Raw genomic sequence first — 23,307 nt, forward strand, 5'->3', positions numbered from 1 at the left:
TCTAGTGCTCCCACAACTTCTAAATGTAATTTTACTAATATCTTTTAAGTGCCAGAGGCTCCCAAGGAAGTCGTCCCTGAGAAGAAAGTGCCTGTAACACCTCCTAAAAAGCCAGAAGTCCCACCTGCTAAAGGTATTTGTCACTGATCTTAGGCTTAAAAGACATAACTCCTCTGCTCTTGAAAATAATTTGTTCCAATGATCTCATAACTCCTAAATGTAATTTTACTAATATCTTTCAAGTGCCTGAGGCTCCCAAGGAAGTTGTCCCTGAGAAGAAAGTGCCCGTGACACCTCCTAAAAAGCCAGAAGTCCCACCAGCCAAAGGTAGCTGCCTACATGTTGCTGTGTTTGACAATGTCTGTTTGTCTTCACTCAGTCTAATGCTGAAAATACTAATCTCTTTAAAGTACCCGAGGTGCCAAAGGCAGCTGTGCCAGAAAAGAAGGTGCCTGAAGCTATTCCTCCCAAACCGGAAAGTCCTCCCCCTGCAGGTAATGATGAAACTCTCCAAACTAGTATTTTTGAAAAGAAAAACTCTCTTCTGAGTGTTGTAAAAATGATTTTACAGAATGTTTTGTATATTTAAGTCAGTTCTAGCATTCAAACAAGCTTGTGTCTTTAAAGTGCATGAGGAGCCTGAGGAAATAGCCCCAGAGGAGCCTCCAGTTGAAGTCGAAGAGCCAGAACCTGCTCCTGCTCCTCCTCCAAAAGGTACTGGCCAGCTGCTGTGCAGCCTTAGCCAATCCTGGCCCTTCTTGTCCCCCAGATTCTAGGCGTTATGACTTTTCTCGTTTCTCACTCTTCTTCACTGATTCTAAAACATAAATCGTAATATCTTTAGTGACCGTCCCACCTAAGAAACCTGTCCCAGAAAAGAAACCACCTGCTGTCGTTGCCAAGAAACCTGAACCACCACCAGTGAAAGGTATTTCCCACTGCCACTGCTTCCTACAGAAAAGTGTCTGTCTCTAAAATGCTATGATTTCCGTATGTCATGGAAATGATGAGCTAAATACTAATATCTTTTTAAGTGCCTGAGGTGCCCAAGGAAGTTGTTCCTGAAAAGAAAGTGCCTCCAGTGGTTCCTAAGAAACCAGAAGTCCCGCCGGCTAAAGGTACTTGTAACTGTCTACTGTCTGAAGAGGTGGATACAACCTTTAGCTCTTGAAAAGCATTTTGTACTGTGTAAATGTGGTAAAGGTTAACAAGTGATTCTTCATAATGTTAAAATACTAATATCTTTAAAGTGCCTGAAGTTCCAAAAGAAGTCGTTCCAGAAAAGAAAGTAGCTGTTCCCAAAAAGCCCGAAGTCCCACCAGCTAAAGGTACATGTCACTAACCAGTAGATAAGCACTCACTCTTGGTTTCGAAAGTCACTTCCAATAGGAAAGCCTTTTGTTTGTCAAACATCTTACATTAACAACTACAAACCTACTATACTGGATGTTTAGGGTTTTAAATGTTTTTAAATAGCATCATTGATTGAAAATTAAAAAAAAAAAAAAAAGACTGGTACGTCTGTTGTAAGTATTGGAAGAGTTTTCTAACATGGTTTTGTTAATGTTACTAGGCTTCGTTTTCTTCCTACCATGTGGATCCAAGAACAGATCACTGGCCTCATTGTGAATTTTATTCATGGATCTGTCCCTGGGTTATTTGAACTAGATATGGTATAAATTTCATGTACTTCTCAACTACCCAGAAGTAAAACTAACTCTTTCTTTTAAGTGCCAGAGGTACCAAAGAAACCTGTCTTGGAGGAGAAACCAGCCATCCCTATTCCTGAGAAAGTAGAGTCTCCTCCTCCAGAAGGTACACGTAATGCTGTTTATGAGCTTACCACTTTTGACTGTTTTTAATGTAAGCCTTGTTCCTCTTCTAATTCAGTATCTCTTGGTCATTTTCTGCCCTTAAATTATTTGTCTTACTTCACTGTTCTTAATTAGCTCCAATCTTAAATCTATTTGAGGTCCATAGTCAGCAACTACACTGGCCATCATAAGCTGTGTAACACAAAGTTTATATGACATTAAACACCAAAGGGGTTTTTCAAACATTCAAAGCAATAGAAACAGAAATCGGTCAAACAAGATGGATTTCATCTTAATAAAAGTGATGATATTAATAGAAACAAGGGAAGAAGTCAAGACTATTTATTGTGTTTCACATTTGTGCATTTTAGAATATTGTTCCACACATTCAATTAAAATTAACTATATCTTTAAAGTTTATGAAGAACCTGTGGAAATTGTTCCTGAAGAGGAAGAGCCCGTTCCCGTTGTAGAAGAGGAGGAGCCCGTTCCTGTTGTTGAAGAGGAAGAGCCCATTCCCGTTGTTGAAGAGGTGGAACCGGAAGCCCCACCACCAGCAGGTACAAGACAAGATTCACTGAATGGAAGAATAGACCATTTAATGTTTTATGTCTATTATTTATCTTGTTTAAGCCAAACATCTCAGTCTTCTATTTCCTTCTTTAACATTTGACCTTATTGGCAACAACGAGAGTCAGTTGCACACATAAAGCTTTTGTCCTACAGACGCAATGCAGCATAGCCAAGTGTGATCTTTTTTTATTCATTCATAGCGTTAATCTTTTCATTGTAATCATTTGACTCTAAAAGAAATCCCTGTCTTTCAAGTGCCTGAAGAGCCCAAGAAGATTGTTCCAGAGAAGAAAGTTCCTGTCATCAAAAAACCAGAGCCTCCACCTCCTAAAGGTACTTTCAGTAAAATAAATATTTACTTCTTTTTTGTGTGTTGTCAGAAATTTGGCACTCTTTCCTTGTTTTATATTGTGCTGTATTATGAACTGTCGTCTGTATGTTACAGTTCTGAGCAGACTTGTCAAATTAATGTGTACATATTGCATCTTGCAATTTTATATTATTAAATGCTACTAATATCTTTAAAGTACCTGCGATGCCAAAGAAAGTTGTCCCAGTGAAGAAAGTCCCAACTATTAAGAAGCCAGAAACACCAGAAATTAAAGGTATTAACATCATCATTGACATTATAATTTTTTTTAAGTATTCTGATATCTTCAAGTGGAATCCAATAAGTTGTCTTCAGTGTTAGGGACAAAATGTCCTTATTTTGCTTTCATTAATTTTAATGCTGCTCTTTAATTATAAGTTCTTTATTCTTAACACTTTTTCCAATGTCTTTAAATACTCTTTCTAAAATAAAACTAATATCTTCAAAGTGTCTGAGCTGCCCAAGAGACTTGTTCCAGTAAAGAAAGAACCTGTGCCTGTTACCAAAAAACCAGAAATCCAGCGAGTAAAAGGTATCTACCATGAAGAAAGAATGTATTTCTCTGAATGCTAAGCATCTTAATAGTAGTTCTTATAACAAAAATATGAAGTATAAGTTTATGCAAGAACAGGTTTTACAGAAAATCAGAGGGAAAGAATGAAGGCAAAGAGAAAATAAGACAGACAAACAGGAGAAATCTAGCTTATCCTGAAAGATAAGGCTGGATGTAATGATGCCAGTCATATTTTGGAGTTCTTTGAATGCTAATATAAGGCATGTACTTCAGTCTGTGGGCAATAGGAAGCTTCAGTGGTATATAAATTAACAGGAGTCAAGCTTCAGATAACTGGCAGCAGGTCAAATTCTTAGAAGAAGATAATAATAGAAAAAAGCTGTTGCAATTTTTAAGGTCTTCAAAAATTGAGTAAGTGACAGAAATGGAAAGGATTGGATTTAAGAGAAGTGGAGATTAAGTGGGTGTCTATTCTCAAAGTAATGAGGGAAATAGATGAGCCCAAAATGATTATATGAGTTGGAGCTAGGCCATGAGAATGGTTCACTGAACCCCCAAACTAATATTGGAAAGAAGGCAGTGAATATATCCTTTACATTTCAAGTACGGAATTTGAGAATATTCATCTGGAACTTAGGAAAGAGATTGGGGCCAGAGATGTTGATCCGTAAGTCATTACCAGGGAAATAAGAGTTGAGAGTGCAGGAGTGATTGCTCAAAAAATGTAGATTCAATTTTTAAAATCATCAAAGTTAGACCAGTGGGAAACCTCTATGTTTAAAGGCACATAGAGGATGAGAAATAAATGAAGAAGGCTGCAAGCACTGATTTATTAAATTAGGATGTCCAAAAGGGTGCCTTGCCTCTAAAGCTATGTTCCACACAGAGTCTTATAAGATGAAGTACCGTACCCATGTATTCTTTGTCTGCTCTTTGCTCTTGTACATCTTCTAAATTTTTAATAGTAAACAAAATCAATATCTTTAAAGCGCCTGAAGTTCCCAAGGAAATCATCACAGAACAGAAAGTGTCAGTTCCTGTCCCTGAAGAACCAGAAGCTCCACCTGTACAAGGTACCTGGCTGCACTCTGAATCTTGGAAAGACGATAGTCATCTCATCATCTTGCTTTGGTTGTAGATGGATCTTTTGTGTGTATCTGTTGCCTCTCTTATGTAGTAAAGTTATTGGTATTTTGAAATCTTCTGAAGAATATGTTATAGTGTGTAACTAAGTTGATACGTTGAAACTTAGCAGTTGCAGTATTCTACTCTGAATTCAGTCTAAAATAAAACACTGTGTTTTTTAAGTTGAAGAGTCGCCTGAGGAAATAATATATGAAGAAAGAGCAACCATAACCATTGGTAGAAAAGTGACTCCCCCTGTTGAAGGTATATATATGTATAAATACAAAATTTTTAATCTCTTAAAAACTCCTATTAGAAATACAAAAGTATTTATAGGCTAACATTCCTTCTTGAAATTACATGCAAAAGCATTTTAGCATATGTTTGACTTCTTCGTTTTTCAAATCATTATACTTCTTTTGAAGTATAATCTTTGATTATTCTTGATTGTAATTATAAATTCCAAAAGATACAGTTTACTGAGGCAAAACTGGAATCATTGCATTGGATCTTCCAATGATAACCCAACATCAGATTTTAAAAATCATTTCATTTGCCATCAACATACATCAAACAGTAGAAAGCTTGAATATAAGAAAATTGAAATATTAACCCCTTTTTCTATGTAAGTGAATATGTACATTTTTGTTTTTGTGACTGTCATCTTTGCATCTATGTGAAATTTGTATGAGTCTTGTGAAGAACTTTACATTACAACCTCTTATCCTTTGTCAACATTCTCTAAAGAACGTGAAATTGAAAAGTATGTTAAGCCTGAAGAACCCGAAGAACCTGAACCACAGCCAGAAGAAACACCAGTACAAGGTATTCGGTTAATTGGACTTAAATCTTCATCACCATCTTCTTCCTCTTGATGTATATGCATATGTTTTACATTGTTTAATGTGTACAGTATGTCTCTCTTCACCTGTATGTAAGGTATTCTGTTTTAAATGTGCATCTCATCTGTATTCATGTCGTTTGTACTATTTATTTCGCATCGGTGTGGCTTATATGGATGCTTCCTTCGTCATTTTCATTAGTGCTTGTGCTGGACTTGTTATCTATGTACAGTGTTGACATTCTTATGTTTTATGTTGAACGTTTTTATGTTTTATGTTGGATACCAATATTATGTATCCAAAAAAGCAAACTTCTTACTTAAATATGCTTCTTACTTCTTACATAAATATCCTCATATTTCTGCTGAATATACTGTAAGTCCACATACCAGTCGTTGTATTCATATACTAATACTCCTGAAATACTCTTTTAAGAACCTGAACCTGAAAAGAAGGTTATTGAGAAACCAAAACTCAAACCAAGGCCCCCAGCTCCTCCTCCTGCTCCACCTAAAGAAGATGTCAAGGAGAAAATATTCCAGCTTAAAGGTATAAAATGATACTTCCAAAGTTTTATTAACCTGCTCCAAACTTCCATCCAAACATCTGAAGTGGTGCTTGCAAGAAATGTATTTTTAAAATGTGTTCTTCTGGACATGATCATGCTGGGGAATTTCATAGAGACTTGTGTTTTATGCTGCCCTGGGGGTGTTGTGAGGCCACGCTTGCTGCCCAAAGTGTCAGAAAGTGTGCCATGGTTAGCTTCATCCTGACCATGTGGGTGCAGGGGCTATCCAGCTAACTTTCTAATGCAGAGTGGGGTGAAAGGGTTTTCTGATTTCAAAGTGTGGTTGCCGTGCATGTCTTTGGGATCTTGTGCATGTGAAATGTAGAAGAAAACTTAGCAGGATATTTTTAATATTGCAATAAGGAATTTATACAAACGCCAAAACTTTGTCCTTAAAGAATGACATATGCTTTAAAATATACTATAGGCTTTATATTTACGGGATCCAATAGCTGATGTGTTCATATACCATGAAAAGAAGGTATATGAACAACTTATCACTGCTTCCCCACTTTTTTTTTTAACAACTCGATAAAAACCCAACTGTGTTCTGTGGTTGTTCCCCTTGTTACACTTTCTTTCATTCTCTTTGCATTTAGATTTTTCTTTGAATTCAGTTTTCTTGGGCTTTCCTTGTGGCTCAGCTGGTAAAGAATCTGCCTGCAATGCGGGAGACCTGGGTTCTATCCCTGGGTTGGGAAGATCCCCTGGAAAAGGGAAAGGCTACCCACTTCAGTATTCTGACCTAGAGAACGCCATGGGCTATAGTCCATGGGGTCGCAAAGTGTCGGACATGACTGAGTGACTTTCACTTTTACTTTGAATTTTTCAATATTATTTAATTCTTAAAATAACATCTTTAAAAGCTGGAAAACTAGCAAAATTGTATTATTCTTTCTATTTTAACAAAATGTTGTCTTATTGGTGGTGTCATGAGATTTCCCAATCTAAAATAATCTAGATACAATCTTAGGTGAGCACTTTTCCCTTACCTACACATGTACACAAAATCAGAGTTTTCCATAGGAAAGCTTGTTTCTTGCCTCTCTACAACACTCCTGGCCTGTAGGGAGGGTCTTTGGCATTTTAAATCGGACATAGAAAAAGCGAACACTTCTTAAAAGATTACCCATCTGTTGATTGACATTTTATGAAGACACACACTTAAATGTGTTTCTCTTCTTGTAAAATCTATATGCAAAGGAAGATTTCTTACCCCTGCAAAGAGTAAAACTTATCTTTCGTCTCAGCTAGGCCTTAACTTACTACTCCACTTTGGAGTAAAACTTGAATCTGTTTTCATGGTTTGAACGCTTCCTGTATGTTCTTCAGTGGCTGTTCTTGGCTGTTACTAATGCTTTTGGGTATAGACAATAAAGCAGGGATTTCATAATTTGCTTCAGATCAGTCTCAATAAACAAATAATAAAAGTAAGATCATCTTCTTTAAAGCTGTTTCGAAGAAGAAAGTTCCTGAGAAACCTGTGGTTCCAGAAAAAGTGGAGCTTACACCTCTGAAAGGTATTTCAACAGTCTAGAAAATGCTCATATTCAGTATCCCTTTGTCTAACTCCTTGCTCTTCCTGCTTTCTACAAAGTTCTTCTTTCTCTTCTTCTTTTTTCCTTTTTTTTTAAAATAATAGTCAGAGTAGTCTCACTGATTTCTTGTGTTTTTGTAGCTTTTATAGTCCTGGTTCATAAGTGTTGCTTTCATTGTCTCTCATCAATTTCATGCATTCATGGATAGATGTTGTTTTCTTTGTCTCATCTACATATATCTTCTTGCATTTTCCTAAACTAAAAAATAGCAAATTTTACTGGTTAGCTGACATTAATATCAGGACACATCTTAGATTAAAATGCTGAGAGCTAGCAATAGAAAGCTTTGCGATTTCACTTGAACAACAGTATTTTAGCCAGTGTTATAAGCACCAAAAATAAGTCCTGTCTCCTTCTATACCATTAATATGATTCATAGGGATTTCCTTATGGCTTTCCTATCACTCTCTTCTCAGGGACTCCAAAACATTCTTTTGGGTATACAGATCTCATGTTGTAGGGAAGTTTCTTTCTCACTGCAGGTCATTTTTTCAAAACATATTTCTCTTTAAACAGTATTTTTCCTTATCTAAGCTTGGGATATATAAATGAATAATAAAGGTTTATAAAACATCTATTGAAAATAAAATTGTTAATTTTTCCAGTGAGCATAGTAGGGAACAGTGTTCTATTTAAGTAATTAACACATCCAGACTCATAAGTTGAATCTATTCCTGATTCACTCTGGGATTTTGAAAAAATCACCCATCTGAATATATATTTCCTCATTTATAAAACAGAGATTACAAATTAGTGTTGCTGTGGATGTTAGCTGTGGATGCAGAGGATGTAATAATCCTCTACAAAGCCACTCAAACGTTAAATGACATATTAATATGTCAAACATGCAATGACATATTAATATATAATGACTTTAAAAATAACTGCAATGGTGTGTTCTACACCTGAGTCTCATTCATAAGATCTTAGAAATGAAATAATAATATGGAAAAGCAGATACAAAGATACATTTTCACTATATTCATTAGATAAGTAAATTATATTACTGATGGAAATTAAATGCATAGGCGTCTCTCCAGCTTGATCAATGAAAATGGTTTACATTACAAATATTGGTAACTCTAAAATAATTATCATGGATAAAATATTTAATATTTGTGAAATTTTACTTAAAATACTTGACAGAAAAAATATTTAAAATGAAATATTTACATATTTGCTCTGTATGTTTAAAATTTCAAGTAAGAGTTAAGCACGTCTATCTTTATCACATAACACGAAAGTTATTTAATAAGTTGCAAATGTCTTATTTAAAACACCAAATGTGAAGTTTTATAGAAATATCTAAAAATTCAGATTGTTTAAGTATTTCTCCTTTCCCCAAATCAAGTTCATAATCCATATTATTTGGCTTTCTTCTCTTGTTAGTGGAGATCTGAATAGTGTCACTCACGCCTACTATAATTAATGGTTAGGGGAATATCAGTGTAGGTTTGAACAATCTACAATTGCATATTGGGGCAAAGATGCTGTCACGAACCTTGTACTGAATGAAAAATTCATAAAGTCAATATAGAATAACATCTTCTACACCCTTTTAAGGTGAATGAATATATTTGCCTGAAGTTAATGTGATTGAATTTCATCACAAGGTTATATAGATCTATGCAGAGGAAACAACTTGAAGTGTGTTCTTGCTTTTAAATTCTGTGATATTTATATGCAACAAGAATCATTACTTATGCATCATGGTTAACTAGTTTTGAAAGAGACAGTTTCTTGTTGAAATTTACTTTTTATATGAATTTACTTCAAAATTTAAAATCATATTTTTTTAAGTGGCTGGAGGTGAAAAGAAAGTTCGCAAATTACTTCCTGAACCTAAACCTCAACCAAGGGAAGAAGTTGTTCTCAAAAGCGGTATAGTATTTTTCAAACATTGTATCAGCTTCAAATAACAAAAAAGAACTTGAAAGCTTACAAAATATTTCTGTTCCTTGGTTTTCTGTTAATTAGATTCCTAATTTATCAAAATTCATTTCTAGTTGCATTGAAAATTAAATATAATCACTTCCATATCTTTTTAAAAAGACAGAAATTTTGTGAGCATTCAGAGTATCTTGAAATTTACAACATTAATAGACATGACTAAATTGATAATATTCTAAACTAATCAGAATGACTACAGCTGCCATTTTCATAATCAAATTATGTAGTAAAATACACTAAGCCTATTAAATACTCTAAATTACACCAAATGATTTAAGCCTAAACTCTAAATTCAGTTTTAAAGTGTGACACAGGATTACCACAACTAATAAATAACACTTTCTAAAACCTGAGTATTTCTTTCTACTAATAAAATATTAAAGAATTAGAAACAAGATATTTGAATGAAGACTCAAATTCTGACTTTCCCACATAGAATTACTTATTTCTTGGCTACATTTCTTTGGCCATCTCCACTTCTGTTAACTTTGTACTTATTTAAATTCTTCTTTTCTCATTAAATTATAACATTGAATTATTAGAATTTTTTGCTCTTCAGGTTATTCATTTTGTGTTTGGATATTTCTGCCATGGATTTGTCTCTGAACAGCCTATCTATATAAAGTGACTCTGAGTGCTATTTTAATTACCTTAACAACACTTGATCTTTTTCTTAAAAGCATTTTTAGTGTAAAAGCCAGTTTCCCGGTACACTTGAGCTCATGCTGTTCACTTTCCTTGCTTTGTACATTATTTGCATTCATTAAGCTTATTCAGCATCTTCATTTGTTTGTCTTGGTTTACATATAAACCTTTTTGTCTTTTAAGTTCTAAGAAAGAGACCTGAAGAAGAAGAACCTAAAGTAGAACCTAAAAAAGTAGAAAAAATTAAAAAACCTACAGGTAGGAATCTCAGTAAAAATTTGTGAAATTATCTTTTAACAAAATTGAGATTTAACAAAAGGTTTATCTTGTGAACATAAATGGAGTTAAATATAAATGTAGCTTCATATTTCATCTGTCTATGTTTTCCATTGTCTGCTTTCTGTTTAAACATTTTTATAGTATTAATAGTTCTCAAATCCATTCATGCATTTTCATGCACTTCATCATCATTATTGTTATTATTATTTCTGCAATAATCAAGTTGGCTGCAAAATAATTTCTTGGGAAGGTGTCAGAAATGTTTCATAAAATTTGGGGCTTTTAGTGGGCTGATTTTTATCTATTCTCAAACAGTATATTTGCTATTTCAGAAGTGATTTAGAAAGAGAGAGCTCACTAATGGGGTTGGGAGGCAAGTAAGTGAAATAAGAGAAAGAAAAATAAATTGAAGCAGAGTCAAGAAGAGAAAACAGAAATTCATTGATAGAATATAAGGGTTTTCTTTCTAAAGTCAACAACAGAGCTTCAGAAAATAGTTTGATCTAATTATTTCAGATTAGCTGATTTCTAAGGATTCAAATCCTAAAATAACACTAGAAAATTATCTTATTATCTTAAAGTGCCAGAACCACCTCCAAAAGCTGTGGAAGAGGTTGAAGCTCCTCCAGCTGTTACCAAAAAGGAAAGGAAAATTCCAGAACCAGTAAAAGGTACAAACTTCCAGTTGTCTCTAAAAATACAAATATGCATCAATTAAAATATCATTACACTGGCATTAAGATTTGAACACCTGACCTCTACTCATCTCATCCAGCTTAATTTTCTTTACAATTCACTCTCACGTGCAGTTGCCTCATGCCCATCCATTTGTTAAATACATTACTAAGTTTTAAAAACTAACAAAATTGTATTACGGGCAGTGAGATGAATAATAACATTAGAAAATCAATAAAACTGACTTGCTGTATTTTCTAAGTACTTTGTTTAAATGTAAGAATAAACTTGGATCAAGTATTTGACTTAGTGACTGTTTGTGTATAAATTCTAGTATCTTCCAAGATACATTAAACCTGTCCAATTTTGGTTTGACTTTGTGAAAAACTTCAGAAACACTGTGATAACCTGCTTATTACTATGAATTGTTTTAGTGCCTGAAATTAAGCCAGCAATACCTCTCCCTGCCCCTGAACCAAAACCAAAGCCTGAACCAGGTAAGCAAGCTTATCCTCAATATCAACAGCATATACCTTCATGTTTCACACAAACAATGTATAGTTAATAAGAAAAGAGGAGTGGAAGTGTGCATGCGTCAGGTGATTTCTAACGTCCCAATGTCTTAGATTATACTGTTCTATTTTAATAGAATGTCACATATGTTCAAATATAGTATTGTATATAGATTTTATTATAATTAGAATATATTGTTCTTTGAAAAACAGTTTATTAGATTTTAAAATTCATCAGGGGAGGCAAACAGGCAAATGGGCTTTAGGAAGTGACAAAGGATACACTAATGCAATGAACATCTTTTTGCAGAAGTGAAAATAATCAAACCACCTCCTGTGGAGCCCCCACCAGCTCCCATTGCTGCCCCAGTGACGGTGCCAGTAGTTGGAAAGAAAGCAGGTAATTATTCTGTTGTTTTCTTTTTGCTTGTTTGTTTTGGTGGCTTAATGAAAACTTCGTTAAAAATTAGGCTTTCTTTTTGTTGAAACACAGCATCGTTTCAGTTGTGGGAGCTTATAAATTCATGATTAAATTTTCTTTATCTGCTCCCCTGTACCAACCTACTTTCTCATCCATGGGTGCATATTGTGCAATTGAAATGTGCAATTTTGATTGAAATGTGTATTTCTGCACAACATCGTTTATTTATATGCTTTTGAGAACTAATGAGTATGTTCAAAGTTAAGACATTATAGATACTCTCTAAGGACATGCATATAGGAATCCCATGGAGATGCAAATTTCCCACGTGCCCTGTAAAAATCATTTCTCACTTTTTAAAAAGACTGCATTTTGGAATAAAGAAAAAGTTCTGGAAATTGATGGTTGCATAATATTGTGAAGTATTTAATGCAACTGAATTGTACACCTAAAAATGGTTAAACTGGTCAGTTTTATGTTAGGTATATTTTACCACAATGAAAAGATAAAAAAAGGACTACATAGTTCTGCTTTTAAATCTATATAAGAGTTTAGATCAATAATAATTTTCTTCAGTGTACTAACTCAGTGGTATAGGTATCTTAGGTACAAACTTAAAATACATATTAGTTGCTAAGTCGCTTCAGTCATGTCTGACTCTGTGCGACCCTATAGACCGCAGCCCACCAGGCTCCCCCGTCCCTGGGATTCTCCAGGCAAGAACACTGGAGTGGGTTGCCATTTCCTTCTCCAGCTCGTGAAAGTGAAAAGTGAAAGTGAAGTCGCTCAGTCGTGTCCGACTCTTAGCGACCCCATGGACTGCAGCCTACCAGGCTCCTCCGTCCATGGGATTTTCCAGGCAAGAGTACTGGAGTGGGGTGCCATTGCCTTCTCCACATATTAGTTGAACTATTATTAATCACTTAGGTGATAATCTCAAAACCAAAATGATTTGACATGTATAGATCATTGATAAACACATGTCCTAACTGTTTGATCTTTGTCTACTTCTTTAATTTCTTTCCTAGTCTATAAAATCAGAATATTTAATAACTACTTATTAAAACTATTATGAGGATTAACTATACGCAAAACTTTTAGCACAGTGCTTGGTACATAACGAGAAATATTTGGATTTTTATTATGTTTAATAACATGAGAATATACTGTGTTCTTTCATCTATGGTTTAATTTTAATATTATATAACATATGTTGTCACTGACATGGTTTAGGCATTATTCTTTTAAACTTTTATGATTTTTATGTGATACTTTTATTAGTTCAGAAAAAGACAAGAACTGCCATTGAGATAATTAAGTATGTGGAAAAGTACAGCTTTTCTCACATCCCCAGGTCTGACACTAAAGAACTGGTTCTACAATTTATACTGCCCTATATTAATTGAATTAAACTCTTAAGTGTGGGAACTGTCTTGGTTTTGCCTTAGTTCATTATCTGATTAAGGGAGATCTTCAAAGAATTCGTACGTTTGTAGTACATAGACCCTTGCTTTTTCTGGAGTCTTCCCTGGATTTATTTGCCCAGCTTAATAAAGAAAGAATTTTGGTAACTTCTGGGTTATTTCCCTTTAGCCTACATTGATTCCCTGTTGATAAAAAAGGTATTTCCTTGATTCACATAACCAGCATACACATTAACATACAAAATATTTTACACAGCTAGGTAAGCGTAAAACTCTTCCTCACAAGAGTAAGCCTTCCAGAAATGGGAGAGGAATTACTTGCTGAAGGTAATTTTTTAATCCTAGAAACATTGGCAATTTAGCTTGGTCACAACATTCAGAATATGTCTTGCTAGAAATATCCAGATATTCTCAGTAAAAGTCACATTAAAAAATCCAATTTTTCTTCATGCATTCATATTTATAATAAAGAGCATGATTCAGCCCACATGGTTTACTACTAAGCATGAAATAAGTCTGAAATTTGTTTAAATGCTGGGTTTTATTTTTATTTCAGAACCCAAAGCACCGAAAGAAGAGGCTGCCAAGCCCAAAGGTCCCATCAAAGGTAAGATTCATTTCCCTGTACCTGAGTTGTAAAACCTTTCACTCTTTGGAAACTTTACTTTCAAGGGCAGTTTTCTGTTCAAGGGGGAAGATTTCAAAATTTATATCAATCTTTATGATTTCTAATTGATTCTGCAAACACTAGTATGTCTTTTGATATCACAATGAATACACCTCTAATATTACTCAATTGGCTATTACATATGTAACATACACACTTTAGGATAATGAACCCTACAGGCTCCAAGCTTCATTCTCCATATACACGGTATTTATACATGATAGATGAAATAATGAGACATCAATCTGGACATTATACATTTGGCTTTCAAACTTGAGAAAATGCAGAGTGTTTATAATCCGTGGATTCCTTTTGCCTCCTCGTTTTCTTTCTGAAAGAAAGCAGGATAAATTCAATTGACCTTTTAGTTGCCTCATCTTTAATTTTCCCCTCTTGTCTCGTGGTCACACTATCACTGGTTTTACCCAGCAGACAGCCAGGTATGCACTTTCTGACCCTTATGGAAATGCCAATTCAACTTTTAATTTTATTTTGAATTAGGTGTAGCCAAAAAGACTCCTTCACCAATAGAAGCTGAAAGGAAAAAGTTAAGACCAGGAAGTGGTGGAGAGAAGCCGCCTGACGAAGCCCCATTCACCTACCAGCTGAAGGCTGTGCCATTGAAGTTTGTGAAAGAAATCAAAGACATTGTCTTGACTGAAGCAGAGTCAGTTGGCTCTTCTGCAATCTTTGAGTGTTTAATTTCCCCGTCCACTGCAGTTACAAGCTGGATGAAAGATGGTAGCAATATCCGTGAGAGCCCAAAGTACAGATTCATCGCTGATGGCAAAGACAGAAAGCTACATATCATTGATGTTCAACTTTCTGATGCTGGCGAATACACCTGTGTTCTACGTCTGGGAAATAAGGAGAAGACCTCCACGGCTAAACTGATTGTTGAAGGTAATTTCCAGTCTTCTGAATATGGCCCCCATGGAACGTTAACACAGTAAATCTCCGTAGCAATTTTTATTGTCCCTTAAACAAAATTTATTCCCAAGTTTTATCTCATTGAAAATATTGTATATATTGAAAAGTCTCTGCCACTTTTTAATATCTCAATTCTCCATAGAACTTCCTGTGCGTTTTGTAAAAACGCTTGAAGAGGAAGTCACAGTGGTCAGAGGACAGCCGCTGTACTTAAGCTGTGAGTTAAACAAAGAGCGTGACGTGGTCTGGAGGAAGGATGGCAAGATTGTCGTGGAGACACCCGGCAAAATTGTGCCCGGCGTCATTGGCTTGTTGCGGGCGCTGACCATCAATGATGCAGATGACTCCGATGCTGGGACGTACACAGTGACTGTGGAAAATGCCAACAACCTGGAGTGCTCATCCTGCGTGAAAGTAGTAGGTCAGTGCTTCACTGGGAAATTAGTTCTACTTACTGTTCAGAAAAGAGAAGAGAGATCTTCAGTTTCCAGTATCAGAATATCAACAGTCTTACACCTTACCTATCAGGGAGAATATCTAATCAGAGCAGATTAATTATGTCCAGTTTTGAGAATTTTTCGCTGTTTCTGAAATTCGCTAAGGAAGGTTTTGTACTGCTTATTCAGATGCTAATTATCTTTTCTGACCTGTTTTGTCATACAGAAGTCATCAGAGACTGGCTGGTGAAACCCATACGAGATCAGCACGTGAAACCCAAAGGGACGGCTGTTTTCACCTGTGTCATAGCCAAGGACACTCCAAACATTAAGTGGTACAAAGGATATGATGAGATCCCCTGGGAACCAACTGATAAGACTGAGATAGTAAGAGAAGGAAATCATATACACCTCAAAGTTAAGAATGCTATGCCAGAAGATATTGATGAATATGCAGTGGAAATTGAAGGGAAAAGATACCCTGCCAAGCTGACACTTGGAGGTATAAAAACCTTACCATTTATTCTTAAGTTTTGTATGTGCCTAAGGCAAAATAATATACACAGTTACACTCACAAAAGTGTCACTGTTTAACGCCTGATGGTTTTTCATCCTTTACCAATACAGACCGTGAAGTTGAATTGCTTAAGCCAATAGAGGATGTTACCATTTATGAGAAAGAAAGTGCAAGCTTTGATGCAGAAATCTCGGAAGCAGATATTCCTGGACAATGGAAACTGAAGGGAGAACTTCTAAGACCCTCACCTGTGAGTAATTTCTTCTTTTAAGTTGTTAATCATATACACAAATGAACCTGTCTACAAAACAGAAACAGACTCGCAGACATAGAGAAGAGACGAGTGGTTGTCAAGGGAGAGAGGGGGTGTGGGAGTTGAGGGTTAGAAGACACAAACTATTATGTATAAAATGAGTAAACCACAGACCCTACTGTATAGCACAGGGAACTATATTCAACATCCTGTGATAAACGCTACATTGTAAGTCAACTATACATCAATAAAAAATAAAATAAGTTGTTAGTCATATTCTATGTGACCACATTCTATAACTGATTCTGACAATCAGATTTGGTTCAGTAAAGATGGAATTATTTCTGGCTTCTAAAGTCTCAAAGAGGAGAAGAAATTTGATGCACTATTTGTAGACAGCTCAGCAATTTAAAAAAAAATTTTATGACAATATTCTTTATTTTTATTAGTAGTATTACAGTTATTTTATGGCTCTATAGACATCTGTATCTGAAACAGTCTATCTCATTCAAATGCTAATTAAACCTATCCTTTTTCAGACATGTGAGATCAAGGCAGAAGGTGGAAAACGCTTCTTGACTTTGCATAAAGTCAAACTGGACCAAGCTGGTGAAGTTCTTTACCAGGCACTGAATGCAGTTACGACTGCCATTCTGACAGTGAAAGGTATGGGCCTTTAGAACTCATGGAGTGGGCTCAACTTCATCTGACAGCCCCCTGCATTCTGAAAAGCCTCATTCTTCATGTTTGCTTTCCAGAAATCGAACTTGACTTTGCTGTGCCCCTGAAGGATGTCACAGTCCCAGAAAAGCGACAGGCTCGATTTGAATGTGTCCTCACTCGAGAAGCAAATGTTATATGGTCTAAAGGACCTGATATAATCAAGTCATCTGACAAGTTTGATATCATTACTGATGGAAAGAAACACATTCTTGTCATCAATAATTCTCAATTTGATGACGAAGGAGTCTATACTGCTGAAGTGGAGGGCAAGAAGACCTCAGCACGATTATTTGTTACAGGTAAGAGCTGGTGAGCTCTGACTCTACCATCCTGTAGTTAGGCACATGAATATCTGACTTTACATACAGATCAACAGGAAAAAAAGGAACATCAAGTTTTAATAGCTGTAAGTGACCATCAGCCCCACAACTTTATTTTCACATTGCCATCAAAACAACCCCCTTAATTTTTTTGTTTAATGGAGGATAGGTCCTTTCGAAAAGGTGACTCAATAAATGCCATGTGAAAGATTCTTTTTACCAAGCAGAGTGGACTATTTCTGAAGGTAAATTGTATTTCTGAGCATATTACCTTGTATTACAGGTATAAGACTGAAATTCATATCACCTCTTGAAGATCAGACAGTGAAAGAAGGTGAAACAGCAACTTTTGTCTGTGAACTTTCTCATGAAAAAATGCACGTGGTCTGGTTCAAAAATGATGCCAAACTCCACACGAGCAGGACTGTACTCATCTCCTCAGAGGGCAAGACTCACAAGCTGGAAATGAGAGAAGTGACAATGGATGATATTTCCCAGATCAAAGCCCAGGTTAAGGACCTCAGCTCCACAGCAAACCTGAAGGTCTTAGGTAAATGTGCCCAGCTGTAACCAGAGAGCTGACTTTTGGATGGTGGGAGTGGGTAACAGTTAAACATTTTGCAATGTGTAACTCTTTAATTTCACTTTGACGTTCTCTGATTATCTGCCAAATGTCCCTTATAGAGGCCGATCCCTACTTCACTGTGAAACTGCATGACAAGACAGGAGTCGAGAAGGACGAGATTGTTCTCAAGTGTGAAGTGAGCAAAGATGTGCCAGTGAAATGGTTCAAAGATGGGGAAGAGCTTCTACCTTCACCAAAACACTCCATCAAGGCAGATGGCCTGCACCGCATCTTAAAAATCAAAAAGGCAGATCTGAAAGACAAAGGCGAATATGTGTGTGACTGCGGCACGGATACGACAAAAGCAAACGTCACTGTTGAGGGTGAGTCACACAGAATTTCTAAAGGTGCCCCATCTGAATCTGCGATTGCTTTGTCCAGTCTTTCTTACAAAACTCTGTGTAAATTTCAGCCCGACTAATAAAAGTGGAGAAGCCTCTGTATGGAGTCGAAGTGTTTGTGGGTGAAACAGCTCGCTTTGAAATTGAACTTTCTGAACCAGATGTCCATGGCCAGTGGAAGCTAAAAGGAGAGCCTTTAACTGCGTCCCCTGTAAGTTGCAATGATCTGATCACATAGGTAGGGGTGGGGCGCTTGCTTGCTCAGTGGCGAAAGATGGTACATTTCTGGTACAAAATCTCTTGATTATTTGTAGGAATAACAGTTATGAAAATGATGTTTTTCTTTCTCTTTCCTCCTCACCTCACTCCAAACAGGACTGTGAGATCATTGAAGATGGGAAGAAGCATATTCTGGTCCTTTATAACTGCCAGCTGGATATGACAGGCAAGGTCTCCTTCCAAGCTGCCAATGCTAAATCCGCAGCCAATCTGAAAGTGAAAGGTACGTTCTGCTTGCCAGCCACCCTTTTGTGTTTTCTTTGCAAGGCTTCCTTTTGAGACCCAGAACTGATGCCTGGAAGCATATTCTGGCTTCATCCACACCCTTTTCATTTTTTCAGAATTGCCACTTATCTTCATCACACCTCTCAGTGACATTAAAGTCTTTGAGAAAGACGAAGCTAAGTTTGAATGTGAAGTATCCAGGGAGCCCAAAACATACCGTTGGCTGAAAGGAACCCAGGAAATCACGGGTGATGACAAAATTGAGCTTATCAAGGATGGTACTAAGCATTCACTGGTGATCAAATCTGCCGCTTTTGAAGATGAAGCCAAATACATATTTGAAGCTGAAGATAAGCATACAAGTGGCAAACTGATCATTGAAGGTAAGCATTCTTATCAGATAGGCTACCTTTAAATGCTTTTATTTTTATTTTTCCTTTTATATATCCTCCTTTAAGGATCGGTATTAGTAAATTGCTGTTGTTGTTTTTTCCTGATAGGAATCCGACTTAAATTCCTCACCCCACTCAAGGATGTAACAGCCAAAGAGAGGGAAAGTGCTGTGTTTACTGTGGAGCTGTCCCATGACAACATCCGCGTTCGCTGGTTCAAGAATGACCAGCGCCTGCACACCAGCAAGTGGGTCTCAATGGATGATGAAGGGAAGACCCATTCCATCACATTCAGAAACCTCTCTATTGACGATACCTCTCAAATTAAAGTGGAAGCTATGGGGTTAAGTTCAGAAGCCAAACTCACTGTGCTTGGTAGGTGCTTTTTTTTTAAATTTAATTTTATTGCATTCAATTCATCAGAAATTTATATAGTATCTACTATGTAAAATCTTGCAAGTGTTATATTGCATGAAAGCAATTCCTGCCCTTAAGAAACGACCACATGCATTATTAGGGTTGAGTCTGAAATATTTTTACCAAAAAAAATAAGAGGATTTTAAAGGAATAAAGACTCAGGCTCACAAAATAGCCAGTTTAAATCAGAATTAAAACTCAACTAATTATGGAGCCTTGTCATATTTAAAATTAGGAATATAAATACTTCCTCTCTCTTCACTTTATCAAAATTATTTCAGAAAAATGTTTCTCAAGTCCCTAAGAAACACAGAACTTACATTAATAAAGCTCATTGTTTTTCCTGGGCTGCTAGTGTCAGGCAGATTATATACGAAGTCTAACATGTATAGTGACCATTAAAGGCGAACTATTAATTGATAGAAGAAAAACTAATAATGTGAACTGGAAAGCTTACAGGTAAACTAGTCATAAGAGATTTGCTAAGAAATTCAAAATTTAGCTGAATGATGGAGGAACACATAATTATTTGAAGCTAAATTTCATTGTGTCTTTCATACTACTGTTAATGAAATACTTCAAAATATAATATAGATAGATTAGATCTTGATAAATCCCAGGCATCAATTCCTTTTCTAACTTTAAGAGAACTTTTGAACATACATGTTAAATGAGTGGAAGCATGGTACACTTTCTAAATACACCCAGACTTCTGTGAGCTGCCCCTTAAACTTTCCAAGAGATTTTTATCTCCTTAGGTGGTTAATGAATTTTTTTCACTTATACTTTACTTGCAGAGGGAGATCCATACTTTACAGGAAAGCTTCAAGATTATACTGGCGTAGAGAAAGATGAAGTGATTCTACAGTGTGAAATTAGCAAAGCAGATGCACCGGTGAAATGGTTTAAGGATGGACAGGAAATAAAGCCATCTAAAAATGCTGTTATTAAGGCAGATGGCAAGAAGCGCATGCTAATCCTAAAGAAAGCCTTGAAATCAGATATTGGACAGTACACCTGTGACTGTGGGACAGATAAGACCTCAGGAAAGCTTGACATTGAGGGTAAGGAAATTTCCACAAGCTTTACTCTTGAAGCTGTTGGAGTTATTTCTGCCAGAGGCTAATGACACATGCTGACCCTGCACCTTTCTAGATCGGGAAATTAAACTGGTGCGGCCCCTGTACAGTGTGGAGGTGATGGAGACTGAGACGGCTCGCTTTGAAACTGAGATCTCGGAAGAAGATATCCACGCCAACTGGAAACTCAAGGGAGAGGCCCTGCTCCAAACACCTGTAAGGCTATTTCTGAACTTGTCAATGCCCAGAGGAGCTGTGTGAAATAGGAAAAGGACAGGAGAAAAGTCAGAGTGCACACAAGGCATTTAAAACATGATATCAAGTTCATCAGAACTCAAGCCAGTGAGAGCTATTAGGGTCTATGAATGGGCTCAGATGGGCACACTTGCATTATTTTTGATCCAGCATTGGTACATGGTTCTAGATATTCTGTAAATGCTGCTGGTTGGTTTAGAATGAAGCAGCTAAAATAAATATTGCCATCATGAATAATATTTGTTAGCTTTCTTTCACAAAACTCAAAATTATATAGTCACCTCAAGAGTTTTCCTCATAAATTCCTTTAATTAAGGAATTTTATCCTCAAAACAAAATACCAAAGATGACTTCCTATGGAATCTTTCCTCTCTTTTGACACAGGAATGTGAGATCAAGGAAGAAGGCAAAACACACTTCCTTATTTTGCACAACTGCCGCCTGGACCAGACTGGAGGGGTGGATTTCCAAGCTGCCAATGTTAAATCTAGCGCCCACCTCCGAGTAAAACGTAAGTGTTATGTCTTTCTGCTGAAAGTGAATGGTATACTCCTACAGCAACGGGATGTGAGTGAAATTAGATTTATTTAGTTAATTAGAAAACATTATTAAAGTATAGAAACTAGCTTTCTGGTATTTACTTCTTTGTCATCCTCATACACCTGTGGTTCAAATTCTAAAGTTTGGAAATTTCATCAACCATTCTGTTTGAACCAAAGAAAATTAAGTCTCATACTCCCCCACTCCCTAATTCTTTCAAAGTAGAATATTCATAGAAAAAGAGTCTGACTCAGAACTCTTAAAGACCCTTAAAGAAAATTTTCAAGTGGCTATACAACTTTCACACAAAAAAGAAAAACTCTGCTGTGTGGGCATTTCAGATTCAAGAAGGGAGGCGGGAAGCATCAGGCGAACAGTTTTGGAAGGTGCAGAAGCGTTTATGGATTGGACAGGCTGTGTGGTTGAGGGGCCCTTGTCCTCTCCCAATCAGAGTCTTAGTTATTTTGGAAGTCACATACCTTATGTAGCAAGAGGAACTCGATGCCTGGCAGAACAACAGATGCAGCACAAACTTCTCGCTGACCTTGCAAATCAGAACGAAAGGGCCCCTACAGATAGATACCCGCTCCCTGGCCACCTGCTCTCCCCTTCTTGGCACCAAGGGGCCGTGTTCACATGGGAGTGAGAACAGCGGGCAGCCCTGTGGCTCTTTCCTCCTCGAGGAAAGCAACCTTGACGATCAATAACTAAATGTGTATTTATCCTTTTGGAATTACAAAATGAGTCACTGGGAGCTGTTTCCTTCCCCTCGCACAGCCCGCGTCATTGGTCTCCTGAGGCCTCTGAAGGATGTCACGGTGACTGCGGGGGAGACCGCCACTTTCGACTGCGAGCTGTCCTACGAGGACATCCCAGTGGAATGGTACCTCAGAGGGAAGAAACTGGAGCCCAGTGACAAGGTCAGAGGCAGACGGGTGGTGGCCTTGCCTGCACTTCTTTCTCCCTCAGTTCTTTCATCTTCACATGCATGCTCCTTGTTCTTTCTTACTGTCCCTTGTCTCCCCTTCCATTTTGCCCCACTCAAGCGTGATTTCTGTTGACGTTGTAAAGCAGGTTCTTCTCATTTTTGTGGGGTTTAACCTGATGATATTTCTATTGAAATGGAAATTAAAATTTTAAGTACGATCAAGTTTTAGGACTTTGCAGAAAAGGCAAACATTAATTAATGATCAGTGATAGTTTAATTCATTGAAGACAGGAGGGATCAAAAAGGCTTTCTGATTTGCTGTGCGGTACAAGGGTACAGATTAGGTTTCATGGCGAATTCTCTCCATGCTATTTCGTGTTCTGCATATAAGGGGATTAAGAGGAGAGGATGGAAATTCCATTTCAGGCAGTTGATCAAGTAGTTTAGATAACTTCTGGGTGGATCTGCTCTTCAAGCATTTCTCCAAAGCTATTTTTAACCCTCAAGTGCTTTGAGCTGTGCAAATTCTGGAATGCAAATGGACTATTTAAAATGCAGCCGATGGTGGTGGCAGGAAAGAAGGGCTCCGTGATTATCCACATGTATGAACAAATATACTTTAAGAAGTTTTAGGAAGTAACTAGCTTGTGGTGGGTACAATACCCAAATTGAACTATGTATTTTGCTCCCTAAGACAACATGTGTTTAAATTATCTTGATAACTCACCATTAATTTTGAATTCTTGAAATAAAATATATAGAAAACATCCAACATGTGTTGGAAATAGGCACAGGCCATTATGTCCTTTTTTTTTTCTTCGGTATTTTTAGATATTTGATATTTATAGTATCAAATGTGGCATCAAGTCTTCAATATAAATCAAACTGTTAAGAATTATAGGAATATAATTAAAAAGGGATTTGGTTTAATTAAGAGCCACAAAGTTGATTAAAGTATTAGAAGGAAAATGCCTTTGAACAACTATTCTTGAACAAAAGTAGTAGTATTTTAATAAAGGAATTAAAGGGTAATCAGTTAACATTCATCTGGGAGATAAAATCTGCCTGC

The 23,307-nt window shown here is 36.6% G+C and overlaps 1 protein-coding gene across 5 annotated transcripts in view; it reads left to right on the forward strand.

The window, feature by feature from the left end:
* The window catches only part of TTN (titin), a 274,868-nt gene that overhangs the window by 149,403 nt on the left and 102,158 nt on the right, over nucleotides 1–23,307 (forward strand). For 4 of the 5 annotated variants that reach the window (XM_052636391.1, XM_052636392.1, XM_052636393.1 and 1 more), the window contains 39 exons: nucleotides 50–133; nucleotides 244–327; nucleotides 411–494; nucleotides 628–714; nucleotides 845–928; nucleotides 1,035–1,118; nucleotides 1,251–1,328; nucleotides 1,732–1,815; nucleotides 2,231–2,374; nucleotides 2,643–2,720; nucleotides 2,915–2,992; nucleotides 3,206–3,289; nucleotides 4,261–4,344; nucleotides 4,580–4,660; nucleotides 5,144–5,221; nucleotides 5,674–5,787; nucleotides 7,258–7,326; nucleotides 9,205–9,285; nucleotides 10,183–10,257; nucleotides 10,860–10,949; nucleotides 11,388–11,450; nucleotides 11,776–11,865; nucleotides 13,867–13,917; nucleotides 14,479–14,880; nucleotides 15,050–15,328; nucleotides 15,571–15,846; nucleotides 15,972–16,111; nucleotides 16,654–16,780; nucleotides 16,873–17,136; nucleotides 17,441–17,707; nucleotides 17,842–18,105; nucleotides 18,195–18,334; nucleotides 18,499–18,625; nucleotides 18,744–19,010; nucleotides 19,128–19,394; nucleotides 20,234–20,500; nucleotides 20,592–20,731; nucleotides 21,155–21,281; nucleotides 22,088–22,230. In XM_052636391.1, the coding sequence (XP_052492351.1) occupies nucleotides 50–133; nucleotides 244–327; nucleotides 411–494; nucleotides 628–714; nucleotides 845–928; nucleotides 1,035–1,118; nucleotides 1,251–1,328; nucleotides 1,732–1,815; nucleotides 2,231–2,374; nucleotides 2,643–2,720; nucleotides 2,915–2,992; nucleotides 3,206–3,289; nucleotides 4,261–4,344; nucleotides 4,580–4,660; nucleotides 5,144–5,221; nucleotides 5,674–5,787; nucleotides 7,258–7,326; nucleotides 9,205–9,285; nucleotides 10,183–10,257; nucleotides 10,860–10,949; nucleotides 11,388–11,450; nucleotides 11,776–11,865; nucleotides 13,867–13,917; nucleotides 14,479–14,880; nucleotides 15,050–15,328; nucleotides 15,571–15,846; nucleotides 15,972–16,111; nucleotides 16,654–16,780; nucleotides 16,873–17,136; nucleotides 17,441–17,707; nucleotides 17,842–18,105; nucleotides 18,195–18,334; nucleotides 18,499–18,625; nucleotides 18,744–19,010; nucleotides 19,128–19,394; nucleotides 20,234–20,500; nucleotides 20,592–20,731; nucleotides 21,155–21,281; nucleotides 22,088–22,230 (5,426 nt within the window). The remainder of the gene's footprint in view (nucleotides 1–49; nucleotides 134–243; nucleotides 328–410; nucleotides 495–627; nucleotides 715–844; nucleotides 929–1,034; nucleotides 1,119–1,250; nucleotides 1,329–1,731; nucleotides 1,816–2,230; nucleotides 2,375–2,642; nucleotides 2,721–2,914; nucleotides 2,993–3,205; nucleotides 3,290–4,260; nucleotides 4,345–4,579; nucleotides 4,661–5,143; nucleotides 5,222–5,673; nucleotides 5,788–7,257; nucleotides 7,327–9,204; nucleotides 9,286–10,182; nucleotides 10,258–10,859; nucleotides 10,950–11,387; nucleotides 11,451–11,775; nucleotides 11,866–13,866; nucleotides 13,918–14,478; nucleotides 14,881–15,049; nucleotides 15,329–15,570; nucleotides 15,847–15,971; nucleotides 16,112–16,653; nucleotides 16,781–16,872; nucleotides 17,137–17,440; nucleotides 17,708–17,841; nucleotides 18,106–18,194; nucleotides 18,335–18,498; nucleotides 18,626–18,743; nucleotides 19,011–19,127; nucleotides 19,395–20,233; nucleotides 20,501–20,591; nucleotides 20,732–21,154; nucleotides 21,282–22,087; nucleotides 22,231–23,307) is intronic. The other variant, XM_052636390.1, reaches the window with a different exon arrangement.

The sequence above is a fragment of the Budorcas taxicolor genome, chromosome 2, assembly GCF_023091745.1.
Source record: "Budorcas taxicolor isolate Tak-1 chromosome 2, Takin1.1, whole genome shotgun sequence".
Classification (NCBI taxonomy): domain Eukaryota; kingdom Metazoa; phylum Chordata; class Mammalia; order Artiodactyla; family Bovidae; genus Budorcas; species Budorcas taxicolor.